Genomic DNA, 14,290 nt, shown 5'->3' on the forward strand with positions numbered 1-14,290 from the left:
TAGACAAAATGCTTTTAAAATTAAAAATAATCCTAATTGTTCTTCAGAAACGGTTTGTCTGCTTTTAGTCATTTCTGGTTTTGGCTTCAGAGAAATAAGCTGTGCAGAAGACAGATCAAGTAATCTGTTTACAAAGCTTCTTCTAGATCCTTTTAGATGAAAGTCATCTTATGGTTTGAAACTCGATGCCCAGAATTTTAGTTATCTTGTTTTCACTTAGTATTTGTTTCCTGGATGTGCTTATTCAGAAATCGTGCAGTTTTATAACCTGCTGGATTCTTGTCCTCAGGTTGTGGTTTAAATTTTCGTTCGCTTCTTGGTGAATTCCACAACTTGTGAGCAGTCGTTTCACAAAAAAAAAAAAATTAAATAATTTAAAAAATCACCTTGAAGGACTAACTCTGGAAGGTATCTCTCATTTGGATACTTAGCCCCATTATTGTATCCAGTTCAGAACTTTTTAGATGAAGATCCACTAGGTTATTGTTAGATAATTTTATACCCTCTTTTCGAGGCTGTTCTTGGACAGTGTCTCTCTGATGTTAAGTATGTTCTGATTTCCAACCTAAATTTAGTAATGACTGCTTTACATATGCTTTTTTCTTGTGCCAGCGTTTTTGTTGCTTCTCTCAGCCTTCATTTTGCTGTAAGCCAAGGTCTTAATATCCTTGTAGAAGATAGAAATCTGTTACCTTGATTATTTTCCAATTTCCTGTGTTTTCCATTAGTCCCTCTGGTGCACGAGGGACCAGATGCTGCTATGCTGCTTTGGATGAAGTCTGGGCATTACCTAGCACAATGGTGCCAGGATTTTCTTAGCTGTAACCAGAGAACCTATTTGCCTTCCCCATGGATGCGTCCCACTGGAGACTAAGCAGAGGTCAGTGCCCTGCTGATGTTCCTAGGTCTCTTTCTTCCATCATTTCCAAACACACTGTGGCTCAGCACTGACAACAGAATTTCTTAGTGGTCCCCTGAATGACTGACCTTGTGCTGTGTTATTTCACTCAATTACTTTCCTATTAGGCTTCAGCTTTCAGTTTTCCTTCTGATGATCTTTCCTTGCAGAAAAGCTTCTATGTTTTGTGTCATCAGCAGATTTCACCAACACCTTTCATGATAAGGTTATTAATGACGATATTAATTGCAATTTCTTTCATCATCCAGTACTTTCTATTCTTTCATATAAATTGTATTTCCCTTTCTCCCGTGATTGTGACATAAGGTGCCTAGAACTTCCCCCTTATGCTGAGCCATTTGTTTGGACCTTTCTTCGCATTCTCTCTTGTTTACTCCTCTGATGCGTAAGTTTTCTGCTTCCCTCCACACATCAGTGTTCTTTACAATACCTTTGATAACTGTCCATTCCCTAAGTCTTATTTTTTCTTTTTTACGATCTTTGAAAAATACCCTGAGAGAAGTTGTCTTGCCTGGTCTGGGCTGCTGAAGTTTGTGTATGAGTCTGAGATCAAAATCAGTTGTGAAGCAGGCCTGTGCTAATATCTTCTTATAGCCCTCCATTGCTACAAATAAAGGAGAGGAATAACTGATGCTGTGGCTCTTTTGCATTGCTAGCTGGGGATATAATGCACTGATTTAAATAAAAATAGCAATTGGAACTCTGGTGACAGGAGGAATCAGTAAAAAGATTTGAACATAATTTTTGGTTTATTTTAGTGTTCTACTTTGAAGGTCGAAAGAGTGGAGACTGCTTGGGTCAGTGTGGAAGGAAGTTAGAAGGTGACTGATGGTGGACCAGATGCTCCAGGGGAACCACTTAAAGAAACTCTGGTGCAGGCTGTGTTCTTAACACTCTGCTGCTCTCCTGTCCTCACACTCTGGAAAGCACTGAGCTCAGTTTCACCTTCCAGTGATCCTGGGAGCTGGGAGCAGCCTTGGCTAGAAGCCCTCATCTCCTTGTAAAGTTCTACCATGCTCATGCTCTGAAAAAGAGTAAAACATAGGGATCACAGCTGAGGTAACATGGATGGAAATGGGCAAGGGGCATGAAGTCATTCTCTTGGTTATGTTTCAGTACTTAATGGAGGATATTGAAGTGAGAAATGTGATGGTTTTGTTTTTGTTTTCCCATCTGAACAGTTAATGAACATTTTTAGTTTAGCATATTCATTAGCTTGGATAAGCGTAGTGCATCTCATTAGTTAATTGAGAGCTGGCAAGCTTGGAAATGAAGACATTTTCAGGGGTTTCCAGTCCTGCTTTATCTCTCCTTCTGAGTTTTGCATCCATTCTTAGAAGGACATCAGCAGCACTGTGTTCATTCCTACAGCATGCAGGAAAGATGTGGAGAATTATGAAATGCTGTAACAGAAGCCTTGGTTGTGCTTGAAAACTTCCCACAGGAAACAAAAGCACAGAGGCATCTGCAGCTTCAGAAGAAATTAATGTCTTATGCAGAATCACTGCCAGTCACTCTGAAAAATGCTGTTCTCTGATCTTGGTGCAAATGAGTTTCCAAAATGGCCATTGCATCCCCGAATATTGCCCTATTGTTTCAGCTTTTTCTGGCAGAGCTGTGCTGGCTGGTGCTAACTGCTGCATGCTGGGGGCTCTGCAAGAGCGTGTGCTCCCCAGCAGGGCCTGGCGTGGGCTGCACGGCTTGCTGGAATCCCTAACTTTGCATTATATATGCACAAATGTAGAAACAAAAAACTGTATGTGTGTATGCAAACATGCCTTCATTTATCTCAAAAAGAGCCCTCAGATTCATAGTGTGAAAATTCTTGGGTTTATTTTTCTCTCAGTGCTTGAGCTCTCTGCTGTAGTTGGCCTGTGTGTGGGTTTGAAACAATGAAAGGCATTCTCTCCCTTGTTCCCAGCAGAATTATTTCCTGATATTCAAAGCCATAGTTTGGAGGCAAGAGTATGCTTTTGTCAGAACATCACCCCAAGAGTATGGGAATGTGATTTTTTTGACTAGCTGTCCCTTGAGAAACTTCATGCAGTGCTTTTTTCCTGCTGCGTAGCTGCTCGTTACGGCTGCTGGATGATGGTCTCACTTGGGTGACTTCTGTCATTTGCAGTCTTTTATCTTTTTTCATATCCTTTTTCTCAGGCTTGTGGCAGTAGGTCTGCTGGCAGTCTGTTCTGTGAGCTTTTGGTAGCCATGTATGCAGACCTGTATTTAAATGCACACATAACATTGCCTGTGGGAGTCTAGGGAAGGCCAAGGAATCAGTCAACTGCTATTGCACACCCTTATTAGCAGCTGCATATGCATACAAATATGTACAACTGAAAAGAGAAAAAGGTTTAATGTTTGTTAGGAGCATGGAGGTTGGATTGGGTTGTTTGTCCTATGGAATGTCCTGAAGCAAACTTGATCCTGTCCACGCAGTGTTTGAACATAACTCATTAATATACTTTAAAACAAAACAAAAATAATAATAATTAAAAAAAACCAACACTTTTTTGTTTCCCACTGGTGTCAGATGAGCCATACTAGTAAAATGAACTCTTATACAACAATTATAAGAGCTGCAACAAGCTCCATAAAGGAGATGGTGTTTCAAGAAAGTGGCAGCCTCAGATGAAAGTCAGAGCAGCCTGCTTTGCTATGTGTGCCCTTGTCTGTGCAAGAAGAATGGCTGGAAGGTCTGTCATGCAGCTCTTAGAAAATCCTTGTCATTGAGTAGGTCGTAGATGGATTTAAACTTCATTTAACTGCGAAGATGTACAAATCGCTATAATGCATGAAAAATAAACTATGGGACTTCATGTTTTTAGACTAAAATATTTTATGCTTGGTATTTTATTGGTTCAGTAGCATTTTCATTGAGGTTTAGGATTTGCAGTATGTTACTCCAGGCTGACCCTAACACGAGCCATGAGTTTCTTGGTCACTTGTGCACTTGTGTTGGTCTGTGTTCCTGTAAAGACAGGAATGGTTTTCAGAGACAAATTCAAAACGATTGATGTTGTATGGCATGGATAAGTTTTGCTTCCATAGTAAATATAGAATGTTGATAAACTTGTTGCTTATTGATTGCTGCACAATAATTAAAATGACGGTGTTGTTAAATTTCGCCTGCTGTCTGGCTGTATTTATAGCTAAAAGCAAATTTTCTCTTTCAGTGTTGTTTGGTTGGTTGGCATTGTGGGCCATATTAAGTTGCTGTACGACCTGTGACTTCTCTGTGCCTTCAAATTTATGGAAGCTTATTAATGGAGGCCAAGCACTAATAATAAATTTATGCTGCATGTATAGCACAACAGTTCATCTACTCTGACAGCATGACCATGAATAATTCATAAATGTAGTTAGCCTGAAATTTGTGGGGGTCATTAGCATTTTAATGAAAAAGATACAGCTGTTGTACTAAATCTGTGCTTTCCTCCTCCCCCAGCTGAGTGTTTCGATCTGTGCTGGGAGCAGCTGACAGCGCGCGGGGATGTGCTGACGGCATTATGGGCAGGCGCTACCCAGGGGCTCACTATCGGCCAAGCAGCTCATGTATGTATGCAATTGGTCTCATTTATTGGTCGCTTGATTGCTTTTGAAGGCTGCTATGTTCATAAATTTTGAAGAAGTATTTATAAAAGGATGCTGATGTATTATAATTGATGCCAACTCTCCTGTGTGTATACCCAAATAGTAAGTATATTGATTAATGTTCAAATTGCAAAGGTGTCTTTGAGAACCTTAAAAAAAACTTATGGCTTGACTTGACTGAGCCTACTGCATTGTGCTGAGTTTTGTGATCAAGGTCTCTAATTCCATTTACTGTAGCATTCAAAAATTTAGCTGCTGTTTCTCCTCACTCCCAACCCAAATGTTCAGTACGAGATACCTTCAAATTAGCAAACAACTTGAGCCATCACTGTGCACTGTTGCTTTAACTGCTTACAACTGCTTTTAACAGCTCCAGTTCAGATTGTTTATACACTTGAAGTCAGTCTTATTCATACTAAATTTCATCTGAATCACATCCTTCTGAATTATATGTTATGTTGTACTTGGAGGCAATCTTCTATAAAAGTCAGGCTTCCTATGGGAGCGTTGCCACCAAGCAGGTGAAGCTGTGTGTTGAGGTCCTCTATGCAGAAATTGACTTGATGGAGTTTTTCTTAACCCCATGACTAAATTCTAGGAAACATCTACTCTCTGCTGCTGACCAGTCATGTGTTATAGAGTGTATTAAAATTGTGTGTGAGAGACAATCACAGTTCTTGCCATTTAAAGGAGAACTTTATCCTCACTTTCTGATCTTAATAACATAGTATTAAGGAATTGGTGCAGTTTAAACCTTAATCAGTGACTTTCTATTTTGTCTGTACGTATGTGTATAGATAACTACTACTTTTCTGTAAATAAATAAAATCTGTGAGGGAAAGAATTTGTTCCACGTGGAGTATGGCACTTCTATTGCTCCTTTGGTGGTGAGATGACCTTTCGGTCCTTTATGATATTGACTGTTCTGTTGAATGATTTCGTAATAGTAGTGAATATAGAGTATTGTGTACTCTCAGTAGAGTAACAAAAGGTTTTATATGCAAGGAAACATAATAATTAAAATAGAAAATAGCTTATTTGAAGCTCAGTGGTAGGAAATATATTTGAAACGCTGGATGCTGAAGGTGCTGAATCAAGATATTTAAAATGTAGAACTGAAAATAGTGAATTTAACAGGTCCCTAATAAATTGTGACTTCTTAAACATCTAATCAAAGAACAGCAATGTTGCCTGATTACTGGCCATGAAGAAAACAGTCTTGGGTGTATCCTTGGCTCTACTTTAACACTGCTTGCCTTGACTTCACACTCAACAGGGAACCTCCCTCCTGTGCTCTGTTCTGTTGTTGTTTTTCGTATGAATATTATAGACGTAAGACTGGAAAGTCTCCAGCATGGAGAAGCTTGGTTTTCTAAACAGAGTTCTCCTTCACAAATTTTCCTGAGCTTCGTTCGTATTTTTATCTCTTCTAATATTTGCTCACAAAACCACTTTTCTGCATAGGTTGTTGCAGTAACTCTCCTGAAGGGGCAGGAGTTGTGTTTATGTAGCTTCAAATTTACTTTCAAATTTACTGTGGCTAAAATGTTGGTTCTATGAACAGAGTTAAAGCCTTCTGTGTAACTGGAAAAACTTTCTAACATGATGTTTGTGTATAATCTGCCCCTTGCATGACAACTCATTTGCTTTACTGGCTTGTAGTATTTTGTATGATACTGGAATTGAAGCTCTTACAGAGTTTTATTGAAATTGGTTCCAGTTCTGCTTTGCTGTCCTGTGTGCCCTCAAAAGCACGGGCATGGTTTAAAATATAATTAAATGCATAGCAGTTATATTTTCTGAGAGTGCTGTGAAAATACAAATAAAAATAAAAAACGCCCTCCTTTTTTTTGTTTTCTCAGAGGACAAGTGAAGAAAGGCAGGAATTTCTGGGTGGTGGTTTTGGTAATTGTTGACCTTTGGAGCATGCTGGGTGGAGACAGTACCCTGGTGGCAAGGATCTGCTTGTTTTTGCAGCTCTGTCTTCTTTGGTTTTGCAGAAGAGAGCACCACGTCTGCCTTGTCTAAGTCACCAAAGAGGGCAGAGTTGGATTGTTTTGTATGAGCTATTAGGCATGTTTAATTTAAAAACTACTCAGACTAGTGTCCATATAAAATGACTTGATAATATTCTGCCAATGCAATTATTAGAGTTGACAGGTTGTATTTCAGAAACTTCTGATGGAGGTTGGTATTCCAGGAAATTTTTTTGGGGGAAATACCTTTTTAATGAAACATTCATAAATCAAGGCTGAGGGTGAAAGGAAACATGCCCTGTGGGATGGCACTCCGTGGGCTGTGGAGGGGAGATGTCTGAGTCTTGGTTCTTCTTGATTGTTTCCCATGCTTGAGCTCCTCAATATACTTGAGGGCAGAGAGAGCAGGATTGATTTTTTTTTTATAAACCTGAGATTTGGTTTTTCTTCCAGGAGTGCTCACATGCCTGCTCTTTCTATTTCTCTTCAAGTTGCCAGGGAGTGTCCAACTGCATTGAGGTGATTGTCCACTGCCAGTCATACTCAGTGAGTATACAGGTAGTGACAGCACAAAAGAAGGGAGTATTTTGGCTAGCACATCAAGACCTTATGACTAATTGAAATCTAGGCCCGTAATACTATCTTGTTCTTTTTCACTTGTTTGAAGGCTTTTACAGCCAAGTTTATTGAAACTGAGCATACCTTTAGCCATGCTTTAGAGGAATATAAATGTCAGTCAGTGCCGTTGCTTTTTTATGTTCTCCTTCCACTTTATTATGGATTGATCCATTTAGTTTATGGGGACCATAAAGCAAGTACACTTTGATTTTATTTATGAGCATGTCTTTTGTTTTATATATGAGCTCTATGGGTAGAAGTTTCTTGTTGCAGTGCAACAACATTCTCAAGGAACTCTGCTTGCTTCAGTAGGCCAAGATTGAAGTTATTCCTATGTTCTAGTGCTATTATAACATTTAGGAGAGTTACTATAGGGTATGGTCCCCTTAATCTTATCTCTCACTTCTATGACAGCTTTAGCAGAACTGCAGCAATTGGTTCATAAACTGTTTTCATGTATGTCCCATTAAGGTTTTGCTGAAGATGATGCATAGCCTTATTGGCAAATGTTTAGCCTGGCTGTAACTGTTCTTTGTATAATAAGCTTTACTGTAGCATGGCTTTTTATGAAAGGACAAATTATGACCTAGAAATGTGGCCATGGTTTCAGGTTTGGTGAAACCTCACTCTGAAATACATTTTATTCCATTACTAGGAGCAAGGGAAATGTAGTAAAGATGTAGGAGCCCAACTTGAAGATAGTTTCAGCAGATGTGGTTAACAATGTATATATATGATGTAACAGCCTTGCTTGGGTGAGATACAGTATGTTTTTAATATGTGGAACCAGAATTCCATGAATCTGTAATTCTTTCTCCCTGATAGTCCATATCATCTTATTTTACAAAACCTGGCAATCAGTTTAGTGCTCTGCTGTTAGTAAGACTTGGACTTTATTTTTGTTTGCTTGTCTCAGTTTACTATTAGTGATTTGAAGTGATTTGCAAACACTGGGAATGAAATGAGGAGTTTTGATACTTTATATTTAGATATCTGTATTTTTATTCTTATCTCTTTTCATATTAAGTTGTAGAGTCTTCTGAAAGATTGTCCCATTAATTTAGCTTTCTGATTTGCATTTTTAGAGCTCAATTTAACAGTAAGTAATCTTGTGGTAGCAAGAAAAAAGTGTCTTTTAAATGTATTCTGGAATCTGAGCTATGAAAACAGTGATAATTGCTGGTTCAAAGCTATTACTGCCAGTATGGGTAGTTTGAGGGTAAAAATGTTTCTGGTTAACCTTGATAAGAAGTTAATGTGTAACGAGCCATAAATTTATTATCTGTAATTCAGTGGGCAGCTGAAGTTGTTGCAGGTGAAATCCTGAACCCCGGCCATCAGGAATTTAATTGGTAACATGTATTAATTTAGAAAGAGAACCTGAAGTGTTTCTATTTATATGCATGCAATTAGTTATTTTGGAGAAGCTGATGGTGCTCAGGTGTATGCAGTGCTGTTTGTAGGCTTTGTGGGAACAGTGGAGTGTTTGCAGGCTGCAAACAGGAGGGCCACAGAAAAGATGTGTGGGAGGTGGTTAATGATGATCATTAATTTTTATTTTTTAATTTTTATTTTTTATTTTGGCACAGATGCTATGCTGAAACTTAGCTCATCCATCCCATCCAGCAGGGCATCGGTTAACTTTTTTTTTTTTAATTCCTTTTGTTTATAATGCTTTGACCTATGCTCAGTCTCATATCTGCTCTCACTGCCTGTCCCTCCTGACCAAAAGGCTTGGTGTTGGGCTTGTGCCATTGGGAACAGTTGGAACACTGCTACTAGCAATGGATGCTGCCAATTCCTCAGCCCAGTTCAGGAATCAATCATCTCTTTAATAATTTTCCTTCCTGATGTAGTTGTCAAATGATCCAAGTTAAGTTTATGTGGAGGATGAACATTTCCTCCTCAGAATTCAATCTGAATCACTGTAAGTCAGTTTATGTGCCCAGCCTGTGACCACCGATTCTTTTTCATTGTCTATGTACCTGCATAGACTCTGTCCTACAGAGCATGTTGCTTGCTTTGTTTCCCCAGACAGATTTATCGTAGCTTTCTTTTTTGTATGTTATCATGCTTTGCTTTTGGTAATTCCAATCAGATTTAACTGCATGTTGTTTACCGTCAGGGTTAGTAAATGCTATTTTTGTGTGGCACTCAGTACTGAAGTTGCAGGATACAGAAGATTAAGTCTATCTTGGTTTATTTATCTCAGCTGCAGAAACCTAAGTTACGATTTCTGAGTTTGTCTCAGCCTGTATAAGAGGAAATGAAGCATCTTCATTTAAGTAAGTTTGTTCACTGGAGTAAAGCATGCATTTAAAGTAAAGTAGAGTAAATTTTAAAGTAAGCAACCAAGTCTGCCATCATAACCAAGGTATGATCTTTATTGCAGAAACTGAGTGATAGTTACTTTGATTAAAAAAAAAAAGAATATTAAGGCTCTGGAGTTCAATTTACATACTAGGATTAAAAAAAAAGACAGGTTTAGTTAGCAGATGTGGCTGTAACCACAAAGCTCAGATGGCAGAAGATCCTGATAACAGTGCTTGCCGTAGCCAACAGATAACACACAGTCCATCTCCTTGTAGTGACAGCACTGATTGTATCTGCTAGACTCTTCTATTCTGCACGGGGGGGGGGGGAAATCTGATTAAAGAAAGTAAAATTGAATTTGAAGAAGGCTTGGTGTCTTGTTTCTGTGGTACTAAATGCAGGCTTAATCCTGATTGCATGCTGTGGTTATGCAGAATATAAATGAAAGCGCTGCCCTTTGTTTCTGCAAGCGATCACTGATCACTCGACTGTAGAGCACTCTGAGCAGAGTGCTTTGGCCCAGGGAGTCTGCAGCACCATGCTTCAGGCACTCAGATATATACTGATTATTTACATCTGTCAATCTTCATAAAATTATAAGGTTGTGAGCAGTAAAACTAGTGTTTTTCTTGATTTTATTTTATTTTTTCCCTTTGTAGGTGTTAGAATTTGTCAGTGAGAGGCATCTTGTACCTTAATTCTTGCTAAATGAGGAATTTGACTGGAAAGATGGGAAGAGGAAGGGGAAAAAAAAAAAAGACAAACAGCAGTGCCAGAACTAGTGGCAGGACTCTAGGTAGTCTTTTTCCTTAAAAAATGTATTTAAAAATGAATCAGCATTATGGGTTTCTGTTAATAAGAGCATCACAAGAACAGATACCACTGCCAGGCTGTTGGCAGTGTGGTTGACTCTATCACAAGTGTGATTCTGAGGCAGCAGAGGCTGGCAGTGAGCTTCACTGGGGAGTGGGATGGGAGCAAGGCAGGAAGCTGGTTCCTGCATTAGCAAGGACTCGGGGTGAGGACAGAGCCACCAGGGTTGGGCGTGGAAGGCAGCCCAGGGGATGCCCTGCTTCAACAATGGGAATGGAGTAAGTGCTCTTGGAAGACCCCTCCTGCCCGCAGCAGCTCTGAAATCTGCATGGAGCAGCCTGCAGGCAAGTGAGAGGACATGCACAAGCTGCTTGCAGCTCAGCTCCTGCCCTGTTTTTGTGTTCCCCAGCTGCGCAGTGCCCTGTCATGCTGTGGTGCTTAGCTCACTTTGCTTGCTGTGCTGTGCTCCCTCCTCCCTCTCCCAGCTGGTCCCAGCAGAGACATGGTGCTGCACTGAGCAGCAGGAGGAGAATCGTTGCCTGTAGTAGCATGTTTGGTTGTTCTCCTCTACCATAGCTCTACATCCACGTGTTTTTCTCTCTCTTTTTCCCTTCTGAAAACATTCAAATATCCCCTGGAATTTATGTAGGCAAAAAAGGCACATGGTGATGCTGGACAGGAAGGAAGCGCTAGACCCTATTCTGATTTCTGCTTTGTTAGTGTGAATCTGGACTTCACAAAGAGGTTTTCAGCTGCTATCTGTTACCATTTTGCTAGTTCTACTTGAGGAAAAGTGCAGATGCAAGACGACTGCAGTAGGATACTTAATTAATCAGGTGTTTTAACCTGGTTGTTTACTCTTTGAAACTCAAGGATTAGCTGGTACTGAGTTGGAATTGTTCTCTCCACCTGCTCAGGCTTTAATGAGGTAAGTCTTCAGGACCTGAAGCTGTAGCCCCACTGATTGGTTTTGTCATTGAACATTTTGCCTTCAACGGAAATTATTGCAGATAGGAGATCTGCCTTATGAAAAGGTTTGTACCATTTCTTTCCTATATTTCCTTTACATAATGCCCTGGCTTCCAGTGTATGCATCGTTTGTATCCAAACCAAAGACTCTATAGCAAAAATAGCTTACCACCAGAGAAATGGCCACACCAGGTCCCATACAGGAGTCTACTGCTCAGTTGCTTTTTGGAATTCTCTCCTGTTGGATCTGCCCAGCAGACTGTGCTGGCTAGTTTCATGTGCTGGATCTTATTCTACACGTTGTTTGTGTTACTCTGGGTTTATTTTACTAATGCTAGAGTAGTTTCCTGAGTAAGCTAGAGAAGAATAACTGGGGAAAAACCCTGATTTTCTAACCTTTTTTTTCCCCTTGCAATATGTTGTGAAAAACTGGAGACTACTCGACTACTCTAAAGCATAAATTAAGAAAAATGATGTTTGTGTTATTTTTAATTACTTGGTCTTGTTAAATGTAAGCCATTGTCTCCCATGCTTTAATGATTTTCAGATAGCTTTGAAAGCTCCAGAGATCATCACTGCTAATGTACCAGAGTTTCTTTAGAATACTTAACCTTTCCAGAGCTTCGGAAATGTGGATTATTTTGTGTTTTCCTTTGTTTTTAATTCTTACATGATCCCCTCTTTTCAGATTTCAATTTATAATCTATTTCCTGATGCATTGCTGACGCCCCGTGAGCCATGTCAGAAGTACTTCCAGGTCAGATCCCCTTTAAAAGATTCTGCTTTGCAAATATATAAAACTTTCTTATTTCTTCTTCTTCCCAGGGCCATCTTCTGCTTTCATTCTGCATTTACAAATGACAAAGAGCAAAACCTTTCATTTATTTTTTGACAGCACCTTTTTGAAAAAATTGTGTGTTGTTTTAAAAAAACATTCCTACAGACTATATGACATGCAAAAAAAAAAGAAAAAGAAAACCTTAATTCAGTTAAGAGCAAATCAGCCAAGCACTAATGAGCTTTTTTTTTCTGTTTGTAATGGCATTTTCTCTCTTCCTTCAAGCTCTGTAAGGCTCATTACATGATTGAGAAACATAAATCAAAAACATTCAAGTAATAGTGTTATTTATATTATTGTTAAGCTTAGTGAATTGGGACTTCATCTTGTTAACCATGTTACACTGGTGAAAGTGTAGCTATGCTTCCATATATTGAAAGTATATTGCTGAGACTGATCTCTTATAAATAGCAAGCCAGAATAACTTATGAACTGCTATGATAGATCCTCTGCCTACTAAAGTATTGTCTTAAAGCACCTGAATGTTGATAATATGTTTTCTGTTCTCAGTTTTGTGCCAGAGTTCATTTTTTGTCTTCTTGGGACACCCTGTTTTTCTTGCTTGTAACTTACTGCTATACGCGTGCTCTAGCTGCAATATGTATCAACACGGTGATGCTTGATCTGCTTGTCTATTTTTGTTTACATTTTAGCTTAAAGAAAGTAGTAGATTACTCAGGCTCTGATGAGAGTTGTTGCTCAAATTGTCTGGGGTGCAATTTGTACATCTATAAAATGGAGTGTAATAACCATGTTGGAACAATAGTGAGCACCCACTAGTCTGGCAGGGAAATGGTGTGCCCATCCTTTGCCTTCTTCCTTCCTTGTCATTGGAGCTGAGCCATAATCTCATTGCAGTGGGAGTGCTGACCTCTTGAACACTAGCTTTCCCTTATATTCAGATATTTTCCAACACTTCACTTAATCCTGGTCTGGTAGCACTTTCTGCCCTTGAGACCTAAGTCCTGACATTTGTATTTCATCTTCTCTTTTCATCTTTGTTGTAGTTTCCTTTCTTTCTTCCCACCTTCATTTCTCTTTGAGAGAGGTTGGTGCTGGCTGTGCCTCTTGAGAAGCCTGGTCTGGTGTGCAGAGTGACAGTAGGGGATTGGGATGCTCCTCTCCGCATGCACCTCCTGGTTGTGCTGCACTGCACAGGGTTGGGAGACAATCTGTTCTCCAACAAAAGGTTCATATGCAGATTTTTCTGCTTATAATCAGATAGCAGCCCAATTTACTGCCCAATTTATAAACATTGCTCGGTAGCATAAGACATCAGGTGGAACCTGTGGAGGCTTTGCTGCAGTCATTGAGCCATGTGCTGGTGTTTGTCATAAACCTGCAGGGAAGCTACAGCAGGCAGATAAGCAGAAGATAGTACATGCTGCTTCAGTGTCTCAGTGAGCTTATACTTATGATGTTTTTGATATGTGGAATGCTAGCTGCAGGAAGCCAACGAAAGACAATCTGACAGGGAGATGCTTATAGTTTATCTAGGAACATCATTTTTTTTTCAAGTAACTTATTCAGTGGTGGAAAATAGCAGAAAACGTTTCATGAAGCAAATTGCTTGTAACAAGGCGGCAAGAATATGTCTTGTTTCAGACTGTGGCTGTTGTAGTTACTGATGAAAAAACACCTCTTTTAGTATCCTGAAATGCAAATAATCTAATGCAAACCACAGATACAGTGCAATTCCATAAATGTTGTGGATCAAAATTATTCTGCCTTAAAAATTTATTCTTATGTACTATTTCAAGGATGTCAGATTTTAACTGATTCAGGACAAGAATATAAAGCAGCCAGTCTACAAACACAAGCTTCTCCATGCTTTTAGATTAACACATGCACTTTGATGAAACAACGTTGGATCAGGCGTGAACTTGCTACTTGCACTAGACTACACTGTTCTAAGGCAAGATGCAGGAAGCGACGTGTATTGATGTATATAAGATGTGCACTTAGAGAATTCCTTTAAATTTTAGAAGTCTTTTGTGGCTAAAACTAAAATTGTCAATAGGATGTTTAACCATTACTTAAACACATGCTGTTGAAGTTTGCATTGGCAGTTCTGAAGCATTTGCAGTTGAATACAGAGCAGGCAATACTGGCAGCTGTATACTCAATATTTATTAACGTGAAGAGCTTCTTTTTGCTTTGCGTTAGTGCTGATATTCTTTTAAAACCCAAATGTTTAATCTTTTGCAAATCTATACAGCAGTCTATACTGTTATGTATCATATGTACACA

The 14,290-nt window shown here is 39.3% G+C and overlaps 1 protein-coding gene across 10 annotated transcripts in view; it reads left to right on the forward strand.

Annotated features, from left to right (window-relative positions):
- APBB2 (amyloid beta precursor protein binding family B member 2) overlaps nt 1-14,290 on the forward strand; it is a 149,645-nt gene that overhangs the window by 49,132 nt on the left and 86,223 nt on the right. For 4 of the 10 annotated variants that reach the window (XM_065737116.1, XM_065737122.1, XM_065737119.1 and 1 more), the window contains exons 2-3: nt 4,368-4,474; nt 11,891-11,959. In XM_065737116.1, coding sequence (XP_065593188.1) covers nt 11,941-11,959 — 19 coding nt within the window. In that variant the 5' untranslated portion in view covers nt 4,368-4,474; nt 11,891-11,940. Of the gene's footprint in view, nt 1-4,367; nt 4,475-6,942; nt 7,036-11,660; nt 11,960-14,290 lie in introns of those variants that run through there. The other 6 variants (XM_065737114.1, XM_065737120.1, XM_065737115.1 and 3 more) reach the window with 4 other exon arrangements.

This window comes from Cyrtonyx montezumae, unplaced genomic scaffold (assembly GCF_038088225.1).
Source record: "Cyrtonyx montezumae isolate F1298 unplaced genomic scaffold, pur_monq_1.0 scaffold_2, whole genome shotgun sequence".
Classification (NCBI taxonomy): Eukaryota; Metazoa; Chordata; class Aves; order Galliformes; family Odontophoridae; genus Cyrtonyx; species Cyrtonyx montezumae.